Genomic DNA, 16,525 nt, shown 5'->3' with positions numbered 1-16,525 from the left:
CATCATGCTTGGGAGGGTGGAGGGATGGCGCAGGAGGGGAAGACCCTCTATGAGATGGATTGATTCGGTGACTGGGGTAGTCGGGATGGGTGTGTCAGAGGCGGTGCGGTTGGCGCAGTATAGAGCAGGGTTTAGAGCTGTTGTGCATAGGGTTGCTATGAGTTGGAAACGACTCGATGGCACATAACAACAACAATATTACTATGTTGCAGTAAAACTTTATTTACAAAAAGAAGTTAAAAGCAGTCTATGGGCTAGAATTTGCCACCCCCTATGGGTAGAGTTTAAAAGTCTGGATCTCTTTAGGCAGGTTTATAGTTATAAGTTTTTCACAGGCTATGAAAACAGGCCTGGTGGTTTCCTTCTAGAACTTCGGCCACTGAAAACCCTGGAGCACATAGTTCTCCTCTGACACACAGGTGGTCACTATGCCAGACATGATCTGAGAGTAAATGCTTTCCCCAGACTGTCTCCACGTTCTGTCCCACACACCCATTAATTCTTAGCTTTGGGTTATTACCACATACAGGTAATGATACTAATAATCACAGGAGTAATTAAGACTTTATTTATGCCTGGCACTGCTCTAACCACCACATGAAAATGAGGAAAAGAGAAATGAAGTAACTTCAAGACCAGGCAGCAGGTGGCAGGACCAGGCTGTGACCGAGCTAAGCTCGCTCACTCTGGTGCTATCAAACCTTTGAGAGAATGTCCTGAGTTCATGAAAAACTTTACAGTGCTGCTTTTCACCTTTTGAAGCCTCCCCTGGCAAAGAATACTGGAATAATGTAATAAAACGGAGAAAAGACAGGAGATTTTGGGTACTTCCACAAGCCTCCCAAATCAACTCTTGAAGAGTGATTTCAACTCAGAGACCACACAGCACAGAGCAGAATTGCCCCACAGGGCTGCCAAAGCTGTAAACCATCATCAAAGCCCCGGCCACAGTTTTCTTTCTGGGAGTGGCTGGTGGGTTTGAATCACCAACACTTAGTGCACATCAGAGGTCCTTGGAGTGTTAGGCAAAACTGATGTGGACATAATGCCTCTCAGTTCTTGAGGACCCTTGAGAAACACACCATCTGTAGAGGATGAGGTCACCTGTGCAGGAAATACCTCAGAATGTGGAGAGATTTCCAGAATCTGTATCACTTGGCTCAAGATTGGTAATACATTTGGAATCTGGAATAATACCCAGAGCTAACCTTTCAATGGTACAGTGACAGTATTATTTACAAAAGAAAAAAAAAATCAAACCCAAAACACCAAGAAAGAAAACAGGCCATAAGAGGTTTCATAAAAGCTTTGCTTTTCTAGGGAAACAAAGAGTGCCAGAGATACCTAGAAGGCAGCATTATTTGTGTTCCAAAGCAGAAGTGATACTATGTTAAGGTCCCAACTTTGAAGAATGTGAGCTATTGCTCAGAGGTGCAGTCCGGGCGAAGGGAGCTGCAGCTCAACCCCAAGAACCAGAGTCTGCCTAGAACCAACGCTGGATCCACTCATTTCACATTCAGAACCAACACCGGATCTACTCACTTCATATCTAGAACCAACGCCAAATGCATTCACTTCACAACTAGAACCAACACCGGATCCACTCACTTCACAACTAGAACCAACACCGGATCCACTCACTTCACAACTAGAACCAACGCTGGATTCTCTCACTTCACATCTAGAACCAACACTGGATTTTCTCACTTCACATTCAGAACCAGTGCCAGATCCACTCACTTTACATCCAGAACCAACACCAGATCCTTTCACTTCACATGTAGAACCAACACCAGATCCACTCACTTCACAACTAGAACCAATGTCAGATCCCTTTACTCCACACCCAGAACCAACACCAGATACACTCACTTCACATCTAGAACCAACACTGGATTCTCTCACTTCACATCTAGAACCAACATCAGATCCACTCACTTCACCATCCAGAACCAACGTTGGATACACTAACTTCACAATTAGAACTAATGCAGGATCCTATTACTTCACATCCAGAAAGAAAGCTGGATCCACTCATCACATCCACACTGAGGAGAAGTCACTTCTTCACCTTTCTCATCGAAGTTTGGTAGAAAGTCAGCCAAACAGTGTTAACACAGGGCAGATTCTGACACAGGGTGTAAAGATCCATAAATTCAGGGGGAAATCTGAAGTAACCATTTATAATCCAGACTGATTCCTTTTACTAAATAGGGGAAAGTATGCAATAGCATGCAGTGCAAATAAATCTCATTTCCCAGTGGAGGGTTTTTCAATCTAAGCACTATTGACTCTGGGGCGAGTGCCCTGTGGCATGTCTCTCCTGTATCCTGTGTGAAGCTTCACAGCATCCTTCGCTTCCACCCACTAGAGACCAGTAGCAACCCTTTCCCAGATTGTGACAATCAGAAATGTCCCTAAACAGTGCAAAATATCCCGTAGGGGTCAAAATTACCCTCTCTTGGTAACCCTAGAATACACTAAAACAGAATCCTAGCTACTGATGGTCAAACACAGCTCTCTGGAATGAAATCAGCTTCCCTAGAAATAGGCCGATTTCAAAGTCCTTTCAGTAAAGCTGGACTCTCCATACCAGAGGGCAGGGAGAGTAGAGTACTCCCTCTTCTAAACACGTTATCAGAAAACCAAGAGTAGAAAATGCTTTCTAACATCACTCAGCCTTTCCCAGTTGGTAACTTCCTAATAAGGCAGAGTATCATGAGGCCATTTTTTATCATTCTGGAAAGTTATGGGCTCTTGTATTTGTTGTTGTTGTAGATTGGCTTCAAGCAGCGAGCCTATTAATAAAAGGCCTGAAGCCTTTCTATAACTATGGACGTTTACCAAAGTTCACAGTTTCCAGAGGCATGCTCTTTAGGAAGTAGATGCCACTCCTGCTTCCAATCTTATATTTAGGCACAGTTTTTATGTTCCAGAGACTTTAAAGCCTTTAAAAACACTTCCTCAACAACAATAAAAACAAGAAAACAATCCCACAAAGCCTCTGTAAGATAGCATCTGCAAATTAAGGCAGACTTTCCACAGAAAAAGAACTGCGGAGCTTGCCAGCAGGTCCCACCTGTCCTTCTCTGTTTCTGCTATTCCTCCCTCATAGCACTGTAGATAATGACAGCGGACAGGCAAAAGCGGCCTCCTAGGCTCAGCAGCCCTATCAGAAAACCTGGTTCAGTCAGTCTGTGGCCCAGAGTTTTTGCCAAACTACCACTAGGCATTGCCCTCTGTGAATTAGCTGACAACTGTGGGCTGTGCTGACCACGGACCATGGTTACAGACCACAGCCAAAAGCATGCGAAGGTCATAGCTTTCCCCCAGTCAAAGGAGGCTGCCCACCTACGCAATTTCCCACAGAATAGAGGAAAAGATCCATGTGCAATTATGCAGGGCTTGGTTTCAGAAAGGTATCAACTCCCAGAAGTCAGTACAAGTGACATTTTGGGTCAGGTCCAAAATGCAAAGAGTGAGGTGTGTCTGTGAGGCAGATAACTGCACGGATGAGCAGACCCTGCCTTTATTAGATAATCAAATGCAGAGAAACCAAATCCTCACACACTCTTGTTTACTTCTAAGCAGATCCCATTAAGCCCTGGGCACTTGGCTTGATTACTCCCTGGATCAAAGTTAAATTAAATTACCCAGCAAGCTTCTTTTCAGTGAGAGAGGCGTGCGCCGACCGACTCACCTTCCAAAAGCTATCCACTTTGCCATACACCAGGGACTGGTTCTGCCTTTTGATCTCGTTGATGTGGTAAATGTCACTGGAGTTCAGATGCTGCTCTACCACGAACCCCAGGAAGCTGTTGTCTGGAGTATGAGCTGAAATGGAAAAGAAGGTAGAGGAGAGTCAGGGCTTAGCTGGCGAGAATAAATGACAGCAACAACAATGGGATAAAGATCATCAAGCAAGTGAGCCAGAGTTTTTATTTCCCCTGGGAAAGTGAGGGGCTACCCTGTCCCAAACAGCCCTGACAAAGTGTCACCAGATGGCAGCTCTTCAAAATGTATTAACTTGAACGGAAATATTTTTTTTCTTAGCATAAAACATATCTATAAGTCATTACACATCACATATCCTCCTTGTTTTCTCAGCACAAGGTTCCCGGCTCATCACAGAAACAGCCTCATCTGGGGCTCTACCCCAATGGGCTCAGGTTTGCAGAGGAGATGCTGAATCGGCCACTGTGTGTTTGCATAGATGCTACTGGCTGTCACGGGACCCGAACACAGTCACAGCCACATGGCAGGCCTCTGCATCACTAGACGTCAAAGGGATGGGTAGGAAGGGACAGGGGCCTGTAAGTAACACTCTGACATTCTACCTTCTCAGAAGAATTACTCATTGATGAAAGACGCAACCATGTGGGTCTACTCAAAGACGAGGTGCCAAGGCTTCACTCTGGTCTGGTACACAAACAGGACAGGATGAGTAGGGGCCACCTTGATGGTAGCTAACAACAACTGAGCAGGAGGAAAACATGAACACAGTATAGAGGGGAAGATGGCTGGGAAATGCATCACACCCAAATGCCAACCACAATAAAGCGAAACAAGCCGATCAGTTCCCACTGAGGTGAGAACTCACAGCAGCCCCGTGTACCAGAAGAACTAGATTCTACGTTTTCAAGATCGTGACCTATCAGAAGCTGGTAACCTGACCTGTCCTCACAGGCACCTTTGGGTGGGGGTGACTGGCAAGCCTTCAGTTAGTTGTTTGTTGTCAGATGCAAACAAGTCCACTCTATCTGACAGTGGCCCTGTGAAGGGCCGACAGACCTTGCCCTGTCCCGCATCGTCTGCACCATCTTTACCAGCTTGAGACAAAGTTACAGTCACTGTGTCAGTCACCTCATGGACACGCTTCCTCTCTCCACTAAGGGCTCTGTCAACAGAACAGAGAAGACTATTCAGGAAGAGAACACTGCTCTCTCCTGGATTTCTCTATCAAGGAAGAGAAGAACCTTTCAAATCTTCTCCAAATGTTTGTATCTTGTGGCTATAATTTTAAAAAGAATTTCAACAACAGACAGCACTCAGAAAACAATTCTCTCCTGGTTAAGAAAAAACAAAACAAAACAAAATACCCACACTCTCCTCTCTCTAACATTCAAAGAGCCCTGGTGGTGTAACAGTTGGCTGCCAAGCAAAAAGTCAGTGGTACAAATCCACCAGCCATTCTACAAAACGATGATGTGGCAGTCTTGCATTGTAAGGATCTATGGCTTTGGAAATCCTATGGGGCAGTTTTATTCTGCCTTTGTTGTTAGATGCCATTGAGCTGAGAATGACTCATATTGTTGTTGTTATGTGCCATCGAGTCGCCTGTGACTCAGTACCCTAAGTACAACAGCTCTGAAGCCTGTCCTGTCCTGAGCCAGTCTCATTGACTCTGACACACCTACTCCCATTGCCCTAGTTATTATATCAATCTAGCTCATCTGGGGGTCTTCCTCTCTTGTGCTGTCACTTCTACACTTCTGAGCATGTCACTCTCCAAGGACTGATCGCTCCTGGTCACATAACCAAAGTATGTAAGACGGAGCTTCAAAATCTTAGTCTCCAAGGAGAAACTTGGTTAGACTCTCTTTAAGAGAGACCTATTTGTTTTCTTGGCAGTCCCTGGTATGTTCAAGACTCTTTTTCAGCACCATAACTCAAAGGCATCAATTCTTCTATCATCCTTGGTCATTATCCAGCTCTCTGATGCACAGCAAGAAATTGCAAAGACCATGGACTGGATCAGGCACACTTTAGTCTCTAGATTGACATCATTGCTTCTTAGTACTCTGGAAAGGACCATGAGAGCAGATTTACCTAATACAATTCACCTTCTGATTTCCTGACTGCTAGTGCCAAGAGCGTTGACTGTGGAGCCGAGCAAGCTGTGCTAACAATCTCTTCTCCATCCATCATGGTGCTGTCAATTGGCCCAGTGGTGAGAATCTTTGTCTTCTGATGTTGAGCAACCCTATCGAACAACAAATCTAAACCCTGTCCTATCCTGTACCAGCCTCATCATCTTTGACACCCTTGAGCCCCCTGCTGCAGTAACTCTGTCAATACATTTAGTTGGGAATCAACTTTTCCTCTTTCACCAACTCTCCACCTTTCCAAGCATGATGTCCTTTTCCAAGGAAGACTCTCCAAGATAGTATGTCCAAAATGTGTGAGATGAAGCTTCATTATCTTTGTCTCCAAGGCACAATATGACTGCACTTTCTCCATATATGGTTGTTCTTTTGGCAATCCATAAGATATTCAGTACTCTTCTCCAGCACCACAACTCAAAGGTATCAATTCTTCTGTCATTCTTATTCTTATTCATTGTCCTACTCTCAGATGCAGAGCAAATGACTGAAAATACCATGGCTTAAATCAGGCACACCTTGGTCTTCAAAATGTCATCACAGTTCTTCAGTTATTTGGAGAGGTCCCTGACAGGGGACTTTCCCAATGTAGTATGTTTCCTGATCTCCTGACTGCTGGTATCAAGAATGTTGACTATGGAACCAGATACATTAAATAGTCAAAAATTTTAGTATTTTCTCCATCTATTATGATGTTGCCTGTAAGTCCAGTAGTGAATAATTGTGTTGTTTTGATGGTAAAATGCAATCCATATTGAAGGCTGTATTCTTTGATATTCTGCAGCAAGTGATTCAAGTCTTCGTCACTTCCAGCAAGCAAGATTGTGCCATTTGCCTAACTCAGGTTACTGATGAATCTTCCCCTGATCCTGATGACACTTTTTTTTTACAGAGTCCAGCTTCTCAAATGATTTGCTCAGCTACAGACTGAATAGGTATGGACGGAGGACACAACCCTGATGCACACCTTTCTTAATTTTAAACCATGCAATGCTCTCTTGCTCTGTTTGAACAACAGCTTCTTAATGTAGGTATATGTTTCGTATAACTAAGTGTTCCAGGATTCCCATTATTCAATGTTAATCGTAACTTTTTATAATCAACACAGTCAGATTGGCTTGCATAGTGGTAAGGAGCAGCAATGCCCACATGAAGGCACAGAGTTCGAATCCACCAGAGCCTCCCTGGGAGAATGATAGGTGATCTCCTTCTGTGTGATTTAGTGCCTCTGAAAACCCTCCAGCTATAGTCTGATTCCTAGAGGGTTGCTATGAATTAGGACTTATTTGATGGCAGTGTGCTTGTTTGGGGTGGGGGTGAGGTATGGTGGCCCTACACATGCATTCTGCCCAGAGAAATCTCACAGATGTCCAGATGAGAACCCTGCAGAAACCCCATGTGGCCTGTATGAAACACAATGACTGTTCTGCTATACTCTGACTAGAATAGAATAGCCAACTACAAATAATGTAAAGCTAGATTCCTCTTGGTAATAGCTATCGTCAGTAAAAACCACATTGCAGCTTTAAGGCAATTCATTCACAGGGTGGTTAGATTGCATGTGTGTGTGACCAAATAGAGGGAGCTGACTCCTTCACCTTGTGGTGGCTTTCTGGGGGTATCGGAGCTCCTTCCCAGACAAGGAGGCTGGCACACAGTTCTCCAAGATGGATAGGGGACCTGAGCTCTGAGCTCTGACCACAGTACCCTGGGTAAATGGGCCCCAGCCACAAAGCTGTGAACTGCAGAAATGAAAGAGATGCAGCACCATGCTGTCACCATGCAGCGTCCCAGCCTTCTAATGGACGTGACAGAATGAGGAGATAATAGGGTTGTGACCAGGGAGTTGAGAGCCAATCTGTTATTTAATTTCTGTGCCTTTGAACAACTGCCCAGAGGCAATGGCTGGAGTCAGCTGAAAAGTAAATTACAGGCAGTCCCCGGGTTACAAATAACCCAGAATTCTGAAAAAGCCCCTGTAAAGCCTATTACATTAACAATTTGATGTATATACCACTGCTTGTAATATGAAATTGGCAGAACTTTTTTGGCACACATCAAAACATTATTACTACTATATTATTAGGTTAAAGACATTTTATTGTATCTGAAAATGTTTCTTTAATGTTTTCTATGCACAAAAAGGTACACTGATTGCATGCTAACAGAAGTGTGAGGCTAACTGATATTATTTATCTAAGAACTCTGCCTAATGGTGTTGACTTGTGTACAAATCCCTGAGAGTAAGTCCTCTTCACTGACCCGAGGACTACCTGCACCAACTAGCCCACCAGCAAGGACAACACTGTCTTTTATTTTTGCAAAAAATAGGGGAGTTGAGGGGAGGGGAGAGGAGTCCGCAGATGTACAAGCTAAACATGCTAGTAAAGTAAAATTAAACCAGGTGCCCCCAAGTCAGTTCAAACTCAATGCAACCAGACAGCTTCAAACCGCTCTTTGTAAAAACAGCCTGTTAACTGTAAAGATTTTGAAATATAACCTGATACATCAGGGACTATATTTTAAAACTGGTAGCATTTTTAAGACCAGGGTATTTTCATGGTAGCTTACACGCCATGATTTAGGTACTTGCCTCTGCAATTCCATTATCTATTCCCTGTGCGAGCTCTTTAAAAATCTGACATGTTTCAGTAGAAAAAATGCGGGGTGAGGGGAGGAGAGAAAATGAATAAGTCTTAAATGAATTTCATCTGGAGGCATTGGTGGTTCCTCAGACTCTAACCTTTCAATGGTTTGACCCATAAAATCTTCCCATTCCAATGACTCCAACTGTAAAAATCCCAGTCTGTTTCTGTTTCGCTTCCTCAGCCATAAGAGAACTAGTTCAAACCCCTGTGTTAAAGGGCAAGCTGAAGTTGTTCTGGTGGTGGATGCTTCAGCGTGGCAGGCTGCTAGCAGAAAGGTCTGTGGTTCAAATCTATCAGCTGCTCTTTAAGACAAAGATGGGCAGTTTCCTCCCCTCAAGATTTAAAGTCCTGGGAAACAGAGGGTCTCTGTGAGCCAGAACTGATTTAATGGCAGTGCGGCTGGCAGGTTTTAGCAGCTGTCCGTAATTGGATGGAACTGCGTGGGCGCACACATGTACACACCCACAGCCACCCACACTCCCTTGTGGTGCAGTGTATAAAGTACGTGGTCACTCACCAAAAGCCTGCTAGTTCAGAACCACCAGCTTCTGTAAAGATCTACAGCCTTGTAAGCACTGTGTTAACACTATGGGGCAATTCTACTCTGTTCTCGAGGATTACTGTAAGTCAGAATTGACTTGATGGCAAAGGGGTCGGTAAACACACACACCCCCTCACCTCTTTATGTCAAAGATTCCCCTAGTTTATTGCTTTAATGTATGAAGAAATAATTAATTCAAATTATTCGTGATAAATGGAAGGATCTTTCTGAATCACAGTAGTAAGCTGGCACTGAATCAACTGATACCACATAAGAATGCATTACATATGTTACGTCGCTAAGTAGCTTAGCGTCTAAACACTTTCGCTCAGCTCTTCTCGTCTGTCTTGTGGTGATAACTGGTGAATTCACAAGCTCAGTAAGCACCTCATGTGGGACCTAAGAAGAAATACAGGCAGTGCATACATATGGCAAGAGCACAAGTTAATGGGCAGTGGTGCGAACCCCAGTCAGATTCCTGCATATACTTCTTCCCAGGACACAAAGCCTCTGTGACATGATGAATAGCTCAGCTCGAATCACCCCAGCAAGTGACTCTGGGCAGCCTGCACCCGTGGAGCTGAACAGCAGCTGGCATCCTCCCTGGTCACATGTGCACAGAGACCAGGTCCCAACACAAGAAAGAGCTCATGAGCTGGCTCTTTTAAAAAGCCACATGTACGAAATGGCACTCTTGGAAATTCTATTTTTTTTAAAGATCCAACCTCAGACCAAGCTTTCTCTCTGATTCTGCTTTAAGATGGGAACATGACATGAATTATGTTAAAAGGATTTCAAAGAAGGGTATTTACATTTTAAGGTAAATCAAACAAATCTCATTATAAATAAGATTCAGGAAATCATGTACTTGTGGAAACCATTCCACACAAGGAAATAAACACATGTGATTAAACAACATTGCTCACAGCTGAGTTCTATTTGCTGAGTTCTGGGCAAAGTGCTTCATCGTGACTATTTTGTTTCATACTTGCAACCTTCTTTCTATATGTTTGTACAGATGAGAAACAGCAGCAAGCATTACTCAGACCACCACAGTCAGGCCCCATGCCTCTAGAACCCAACCTCCTTAAACCACCTTAACCCACCACAACCTTGTAGGCTTAATATTTTCCTATCTGGCTGCCATAAACCACTGGGCTAAAATGTGCTTCAGAGGAAAATAACATTATAAGGTAGATCAAACAGATATGAGACACTCAGTACGTTTGTTGCTCCCCCACCCATACAAACATACATGTAGAAAAGAGTAACTCTAATTTACAACATATTTGAATTATGACAAAGTGCACTTAAGATCATCAGCACATCTAAAAGATCTTCCTGAGAGGAAGCTACAGGAAAATGTGCTTAGGGATATGGGGCAAAAAACTGTTACTTGAACACGCCCCAAACATCTAATCAGGGTACCATGATGGAAGAGATTGGCAGAAAAATCACACATCCGTCGATAACACTGAATTCAGAACTTGATACCATCTATCTGGTGGATCAGCTCACAGATCCGCAAGAGGGGAACTAAGATACCAGAATTTGATAGGTTTTGAAGTGGAAAGAAATACTCAAGAATGAAAGAATGAGGAAGAGAAGTGAGAGAAGTTAGCTAAAAATTTTACAGTGAAAGGATTAGCTGAAGTTTTGTTTCAATTTCTCCCCAATCTCTAAACTAAAGCATTCCACCTGGGAGCTGTGGTGGCCTAGTGGGTAAGGAGATTCTCTGTCAACCCAAAGATACATGGTTTGAAACTATCAGCTGCTTCGTGGGAGAAAGATGGCCAATCTCTTCCCATGCATTTACTGCTGCAGAAAACCCGCTGGATGTTCAGCTATGAGTTGGTTCTGACTCAATGGTACAAAACAACAGAAAACTAAATCAGAGGCAGCAGGTGCTTGAAAGCATAGAGCCAAATGCTCATTGTTTCAGTAAATAGGAAGATGGGGAAGTAGTGAGAAGTTACAGCAAAACTCCCAAAAAAGGGGGTTGTCAAACATAGCACTCTCATTAATTACACTAGGAATCCCCATTCCCAAAGAAAAATCTATAAGATCTAAAGCCTTATTATTATTCCTTTATTTAAAAAACTGACAAAATATGAACACTGTCGACCTATCCTTTGCTATACAGATGCCCCATGCTTGAACAAACTGAAGTCAACTGGTAGCACTTACTGGACAAGATCAAAGACTACAGCCTTCAACATTGATTACAGTTCAATATTAGAAAACAAAACAAAACAAAACTCCTCAGAACTGGACCAACAGAAAACACTATGATAGATGGAGAAAAGACTGACATTGTCAAGGATTTCATTTAACATGCAACACCATGGTAGCAGCGGTCAAGAAATCAAGACATATTGCATTGGGGAAATAGGATGACAGGGACCTTTTTAAAGCATTAAAAGACAAGGATGACTGTTTAAAGACTAAGTGGTGCTTGATCGAAGCCATGGTATCTTCTAGTGTTTCACGTGTATGTGAAAGCTGGACAGGGAACAAGGAAGAGCAGCCGAGAATGAAAGCCTTTGAGTTAGGGTGCTGCTGGAGTGCTGAATATATCATGGACTGCCAGCAGAACAAACAAACTTAGGCTGGAGAAAGTCCAACCAGGGTGCTCCTTGGAGGGAAAACTTCATCTTAAATACTCTGGGCATGTTGCCAGAAGACACCAATCCTGAGAAAAAGACATCATGCCAGGAAAATAAGAAGTCAGTGAAAGAGAGGAAGACTCGCAACGAGATGGATTAACACAGTGACCGAAGCAACAGTCTTCATCACGGCAGAGCGCGAGGATGGTGCAGGAAGGGGCTTTTGATCTGCTTCAGAGGCTTGCTGAGATTAGCTTGAATAATTCATGCAGTGACAAACATGTTAGTAAAGACTTCTGACAAACCAGCATATATGGCAACTTTGGAGGGACTATAACAGAAAGTCTCTGGCTGGTGCCAAAGATGAACGAGCAGAATGTTAAAAGATTAGCAGCGAGCCCACTCAAAAGCTCCTCAGGAGAAGGCCTGGCAACCTACTTTTGAAAAGTCAGCCACAGAATTCTCTCTGGAACAGAGCAGAACTCTGACATACATGGGGTCAGAACTGGCTCAGTAACAACTGGTTAATTAAGCATAGAGATTGGTTTTCTGCCTTCACAGAGCTCATAAAACTAAAAACCAAATCCACTCTCATTGAGTAGATTCCAACCTTTCTATGTTTCTGAGGCTATAAATCTTTACGAAGGTGATTGGTGGACTAACAGCTAACACACCAGGCCAGCAGGCTTACAGATGACTTAATCAATGAAGTATATATTCTATTCACCTAGCAATAAAATTATCTTCTTTCAAAATGAACTTGAACATTTCTGTTAGGTCAAAGTGCTATTTCTTCCAATTGTTTAAAGGCTCAAGGTCTGTTTTTTCTACTACCAAGTCTCAAATATTTCTAGGAAGTGCACTTATGCATTTATTTAACTGTGGCAAAATATACTTTATCACAGAAAAAATTATGCTGTTTCAACAAGTATTACATGAACAATTTGGTGGCATGAATGACATTTACTATGCTATGCAACCTTTATCACTGACCCTGAAAAAAAAATTCATGACCTTAGTCAGAAATCCAGTACTCCTTCAGCCTCATTCTTTCTCTCCCTCAATTTTTGCTAACCATTGATAAACCACAGCTTTGTGCATTTTCAATTCTTGAAATTATATAAATTTTATATTTAGATAAATAGAATAGAATAAAATATATGTCCTTTTGAGTGACTCATTTCACTCAAAGAGTGTTGGGGGCACAGTGGTTAAGGAATTGTTCTGCAGGAGAAAGATGAGGCATAAATACATCTGCTTCCACAAACATGTAAAGCCTCGGAAACTCTATGGGACAGTTCTACTCTGAGGGGTCCAAGGAGTAAAAATGAACTAGATTGACTAGATTCCGGTTTTATTTCACACAGCATAATGTTTCCAGGATTCATCTACATTAAGACTTATATCAGAATTTTATTTTTTTATTTTTCTGTATTATTGTTAGGTCCCATCCTTTCTGTGTATGTTGCTGTTGTGTACCACTGAGTCACAACCAACTCATAGCTCACCATGCAGTGGGTTTTCAGAGGCAGTTAATCGCAGGAGATTAGGAGAAAGAATCATAGGAGAAAAGGAGATTGATTGCCCATTCTTTTGCAGAGTATCTGGTGGATTTGAACCACATGCCTTTGAGATGCAGTGCAGTTCTTTACCACTGGTCTAAGAGTAGAATTCAATATTATTCTATTTGTACGTATGCACCACATTTTGTTTATTCATTTGTGATGGGCACATGGACTGTTCCCACCCACATTTTGGCTACTGTGAATAGTGCTGGAATAAATCCTGGTGCATAAGTAATTGCTGAGCCCGCAGTGGGCAAGCTCATTGTAGCAGGCTACTGTTTGTTAACTGAAGCTGGCCTCCCAATGCAGCTGATGTACCAAAAAGCAGAGACCTGAGCCAGCAGCTCGTCCTTCACCCTCACAGCCAGGCCAGCACCTGGTCCCAGACAACAGCTTCCCCAAATCCATCAGCTCAGGTCCCTTTTCTTCACCTTTCTTGATTTGAGCGTCAGTGATTCTTCCTGAGTCCTCTGCAATAAACAAGCTTTTCTTTTCTCTAACTAGGAATGGGGTTGTTCGTTTTCAGATTATAATAGAAATAGTCTCTCAGTGTAAAACCATTCTCAGACAACAGACAAAACTGTAAAGAAAAGAAAGGGGGGGGGGAAGCTATCCACAACCTTTCCAGCTAGAAATAACCACCATTAGTGAGACCTAGAAATCACCATTAGTGAGCTTTCTCCCAGACACATGGAGCTTTATTATCCTTCCGACCAAAATTGAATTCGACTACACCTACTCTTTTGTCAATGTCATTTTTCACTTATACATTGTGCCATAGGTGCCTTCTGGGTTAATAACCACAGCTCATTGTCACTTGTTCTAGCAGCACAAAGCTTCACTGTTTGATGTGCCTGAACTCAGTCTATCTGGCATGGACGCCCTGTGGTTCTGTCTACCCAGCATCCCTTTGTGGAACTAACTGCTTTTCCTCCAGGAAATGAGGCATTTTGCTTCTGTCCAGGTAGCAGGAGTGGGGTCACCCAGAACCTGAGTCCCCTCTGAAACCTCCAGGGAGGGCACAAAACCCTGAGGGCTCATCCTGACCAGCGATGAATTGAAGGCGGCGTTTATGATTCAAGCTCAGCCAATCAGTGACTCACCAGGATTTGTCGGTGCTACTTAGGAAGAGAACACCCTTTCCTGCAGTTATAAATCTGGCAGGGTCGAAGTCTAGAACTGCAGACAGTCGCCTCTGTGTCATACAATAATACAGCTGCCTATACATGATACCAACTCTAAGAATGGATAGGAAACAGTGAGCAGGTCTGCTGAGTTTTGAATCCAGCTGAACCTACAACAAGTCTCAATGCTCAGTTACAAGAGACAACTAACTGCTTTTATACTAAACCAACAAACACACCTGGATGATGTCCAATACACCCTACCAAATGTCAAAAGATGTTTCCAATTCTTGAATATTTAAAATACATGAGAATTAACATATTACCACACTCTTGAAACCTCTGTAATGGATTTCTAAGTGGCCTTCATACCTACAGCTTTGCCCTTTCCTTACCACAATCTGACTTTAGAGGAAACCACAGTGGTTAAATAATTTCTGCTACAACCCACAAGGTCAAGACTTCAAACTCACTACTCAGAGAATCATAAGGCAGCATGCTCCCTTATAAAGATTTACCACCTGCAAAAGTTTAAGGGAGGTCCTATTCTGTGAGCCAGAGTCCACTCAATAGTCTTGAGATCTAACTTTAATCCATCCTCCAAGTCCCTTAAAGGTATTCTCGATACTGGTTTAGTATGGACAAAGTTCGGTACCTTCAAGATGAAGCAGGACTCACTGTTACCAATCCAGTTTCCTCTCTAGTCCAATTTCACAGATATAACATGATCCATATTAACTGTCTTGGGTTTTTATGGACCATACCTTCCTGTCTTATCAAACGCTGGCATGAGTCTTGTAGATGTCTCTCCCTCTCCTACTTTTACGTATGAGCACCCATTACCTCCCAGCTGAGGGGCTTCCTTGTACCATAATACTTAAGTCTGCTACCCTGTACCTTGAGTTATTAGACTTTAGTACCATCACTGTCTCTCCTAATGCATCATATGTTCACAGAGAACTAGGACTTGTTTTAAGTATCTCCAACTTTTCATAACATAAAGGTTTTGGTTTTTTTTTTTTTAAGAACATGAAATTTTGAGATTTATTTATTTATTTTTTTTTAATTTTGCTTCTGTTGTTCGGGATTATCTGCTCCCACTACTGGGAATATACCCAGCAAATTTACACAAATTCAAGAGTTTCTACATGTATAATTTAGTGATATTGAGGACAGTCTTTGAGTTATGCAACCTTTTTCACCTTTCCTAAGTTATTTCTTTCCCATTAACATAAACTCATCATTGCCCCTAGAATTCCTTCTGAGTTGCAGTAAGAATTTGATCCCATATAAAACTTAAAGGAGTTTAATACTTAAGACACATTTATTTTTTTGCTTATCTGGGAGGCTGGGCTCTATGAGGAGAAATGTGGCATCAGGATTGGAAGAAGACAATCTGCATTATGCAGATGACACGACCCTTCTTGCTGAAACTGAGGAGGATCTGAAGCACTTGCTGCAGAAGGTCAAGGACTTCAGCCTTCAATATGGATTGAAGCTCAATATCAAGAAAACAAAGTTTCTCACTACTGGGTCAATTGGCAGCATCATTATAGATGATGAAGAGATTGAGACTGTTCACAGCTTTAGTTTGCTTGGTTCCACTAGCAACACTCTTGGCATTAGCAATCATAAAATTAAAATACATATTGTGATGGTAAAGTCTGCTGTTAGAGACCTCCCCAAAGTACGAAAAAGTAACGATGTCAGTCTGGAGACTAAGGTGGGCCTGATCCAGGCCATGGTCTTTGCAATCACTTGCTATGCATCAGAAAGCTGGACAATGACTAGGGATGATAGAAGGAGAATCGATGCCTTTGAGCTGTGAGCTGTGGTGTTGGAGAAGAATACTGACTATACCATGGGCTGCTAAGAGAAAAAACAGGTTTGTCCTGAAGAGGGTTAAACCAGACTGCTCCTTGGAGGCAAGGATTCTGAAGCTTTGTCTGACATACTTCGGACATGTTTCAAGGAGGGACCAGTCTGTGGAAAGGGCCATCTTGCTTGGGAGGGTGGAGGGACAGTGCAGGAGAGGAAGACTCTCTATGAGATGGATTGATTCAATGGCTGGGGTAATGGGGGTAGGTGTGTCAGAGACAATATAATTGGCAAAGGATAGAGCAGGGTTTAGGGCTGTTGTACATAGGGTCACTATGAGT

The 16,525-nt window shown here is 42.7% G+C and overlaps 1 protein-coding gene across 1 annotated transcript in view; it reads right to left on the bottom strand.

Moving 5' to 3' along the window:
- The window catches only part of MGAT5 (mannosyl (alpha-1,6-)-glycoprotein beta-1,6-N-acetyl-glucosaminyltransferase), a 361,502-nt gene that overhangs the window by 109,053 nt on the left and 235,924 nt on the right, over positions 1 to 16,525 (bottom strand). Inside the window, exon 10 of the mRNA XM_006894455.1 lies at positions 3,701 to 3,834. Coding sequence (XP_006894517.1) covers positions 3,701 to 3,834 — 134 coding nt within the window. The remainder of the gene's footprint in view (positions 1 to 3,700; positions 3,835 to 16,525) is intronic.

The sequence above is a fragment of the Elephantulus edwardii genome, unplaced genomic scaffold, assembly GCF_000299155.1.
Source record: "Elephantulus edwardii isolate Elephantulus edwardi_28Jun2011 unplaced genomic scaffold, EleEdw1.0 scaffold00143, whole genome shotgun sequence".
In the NCBI taxonomy this organism is placed as follows: Eukaryota; Metazoa; Chordata; class Mammalia; order Macroscelidea; family Macroscelididae; genus Elephantulus; species Elephantulus edwardii.
This window is presented reverse-complemented; position numbering and strand designations above follow the sequence as displayed.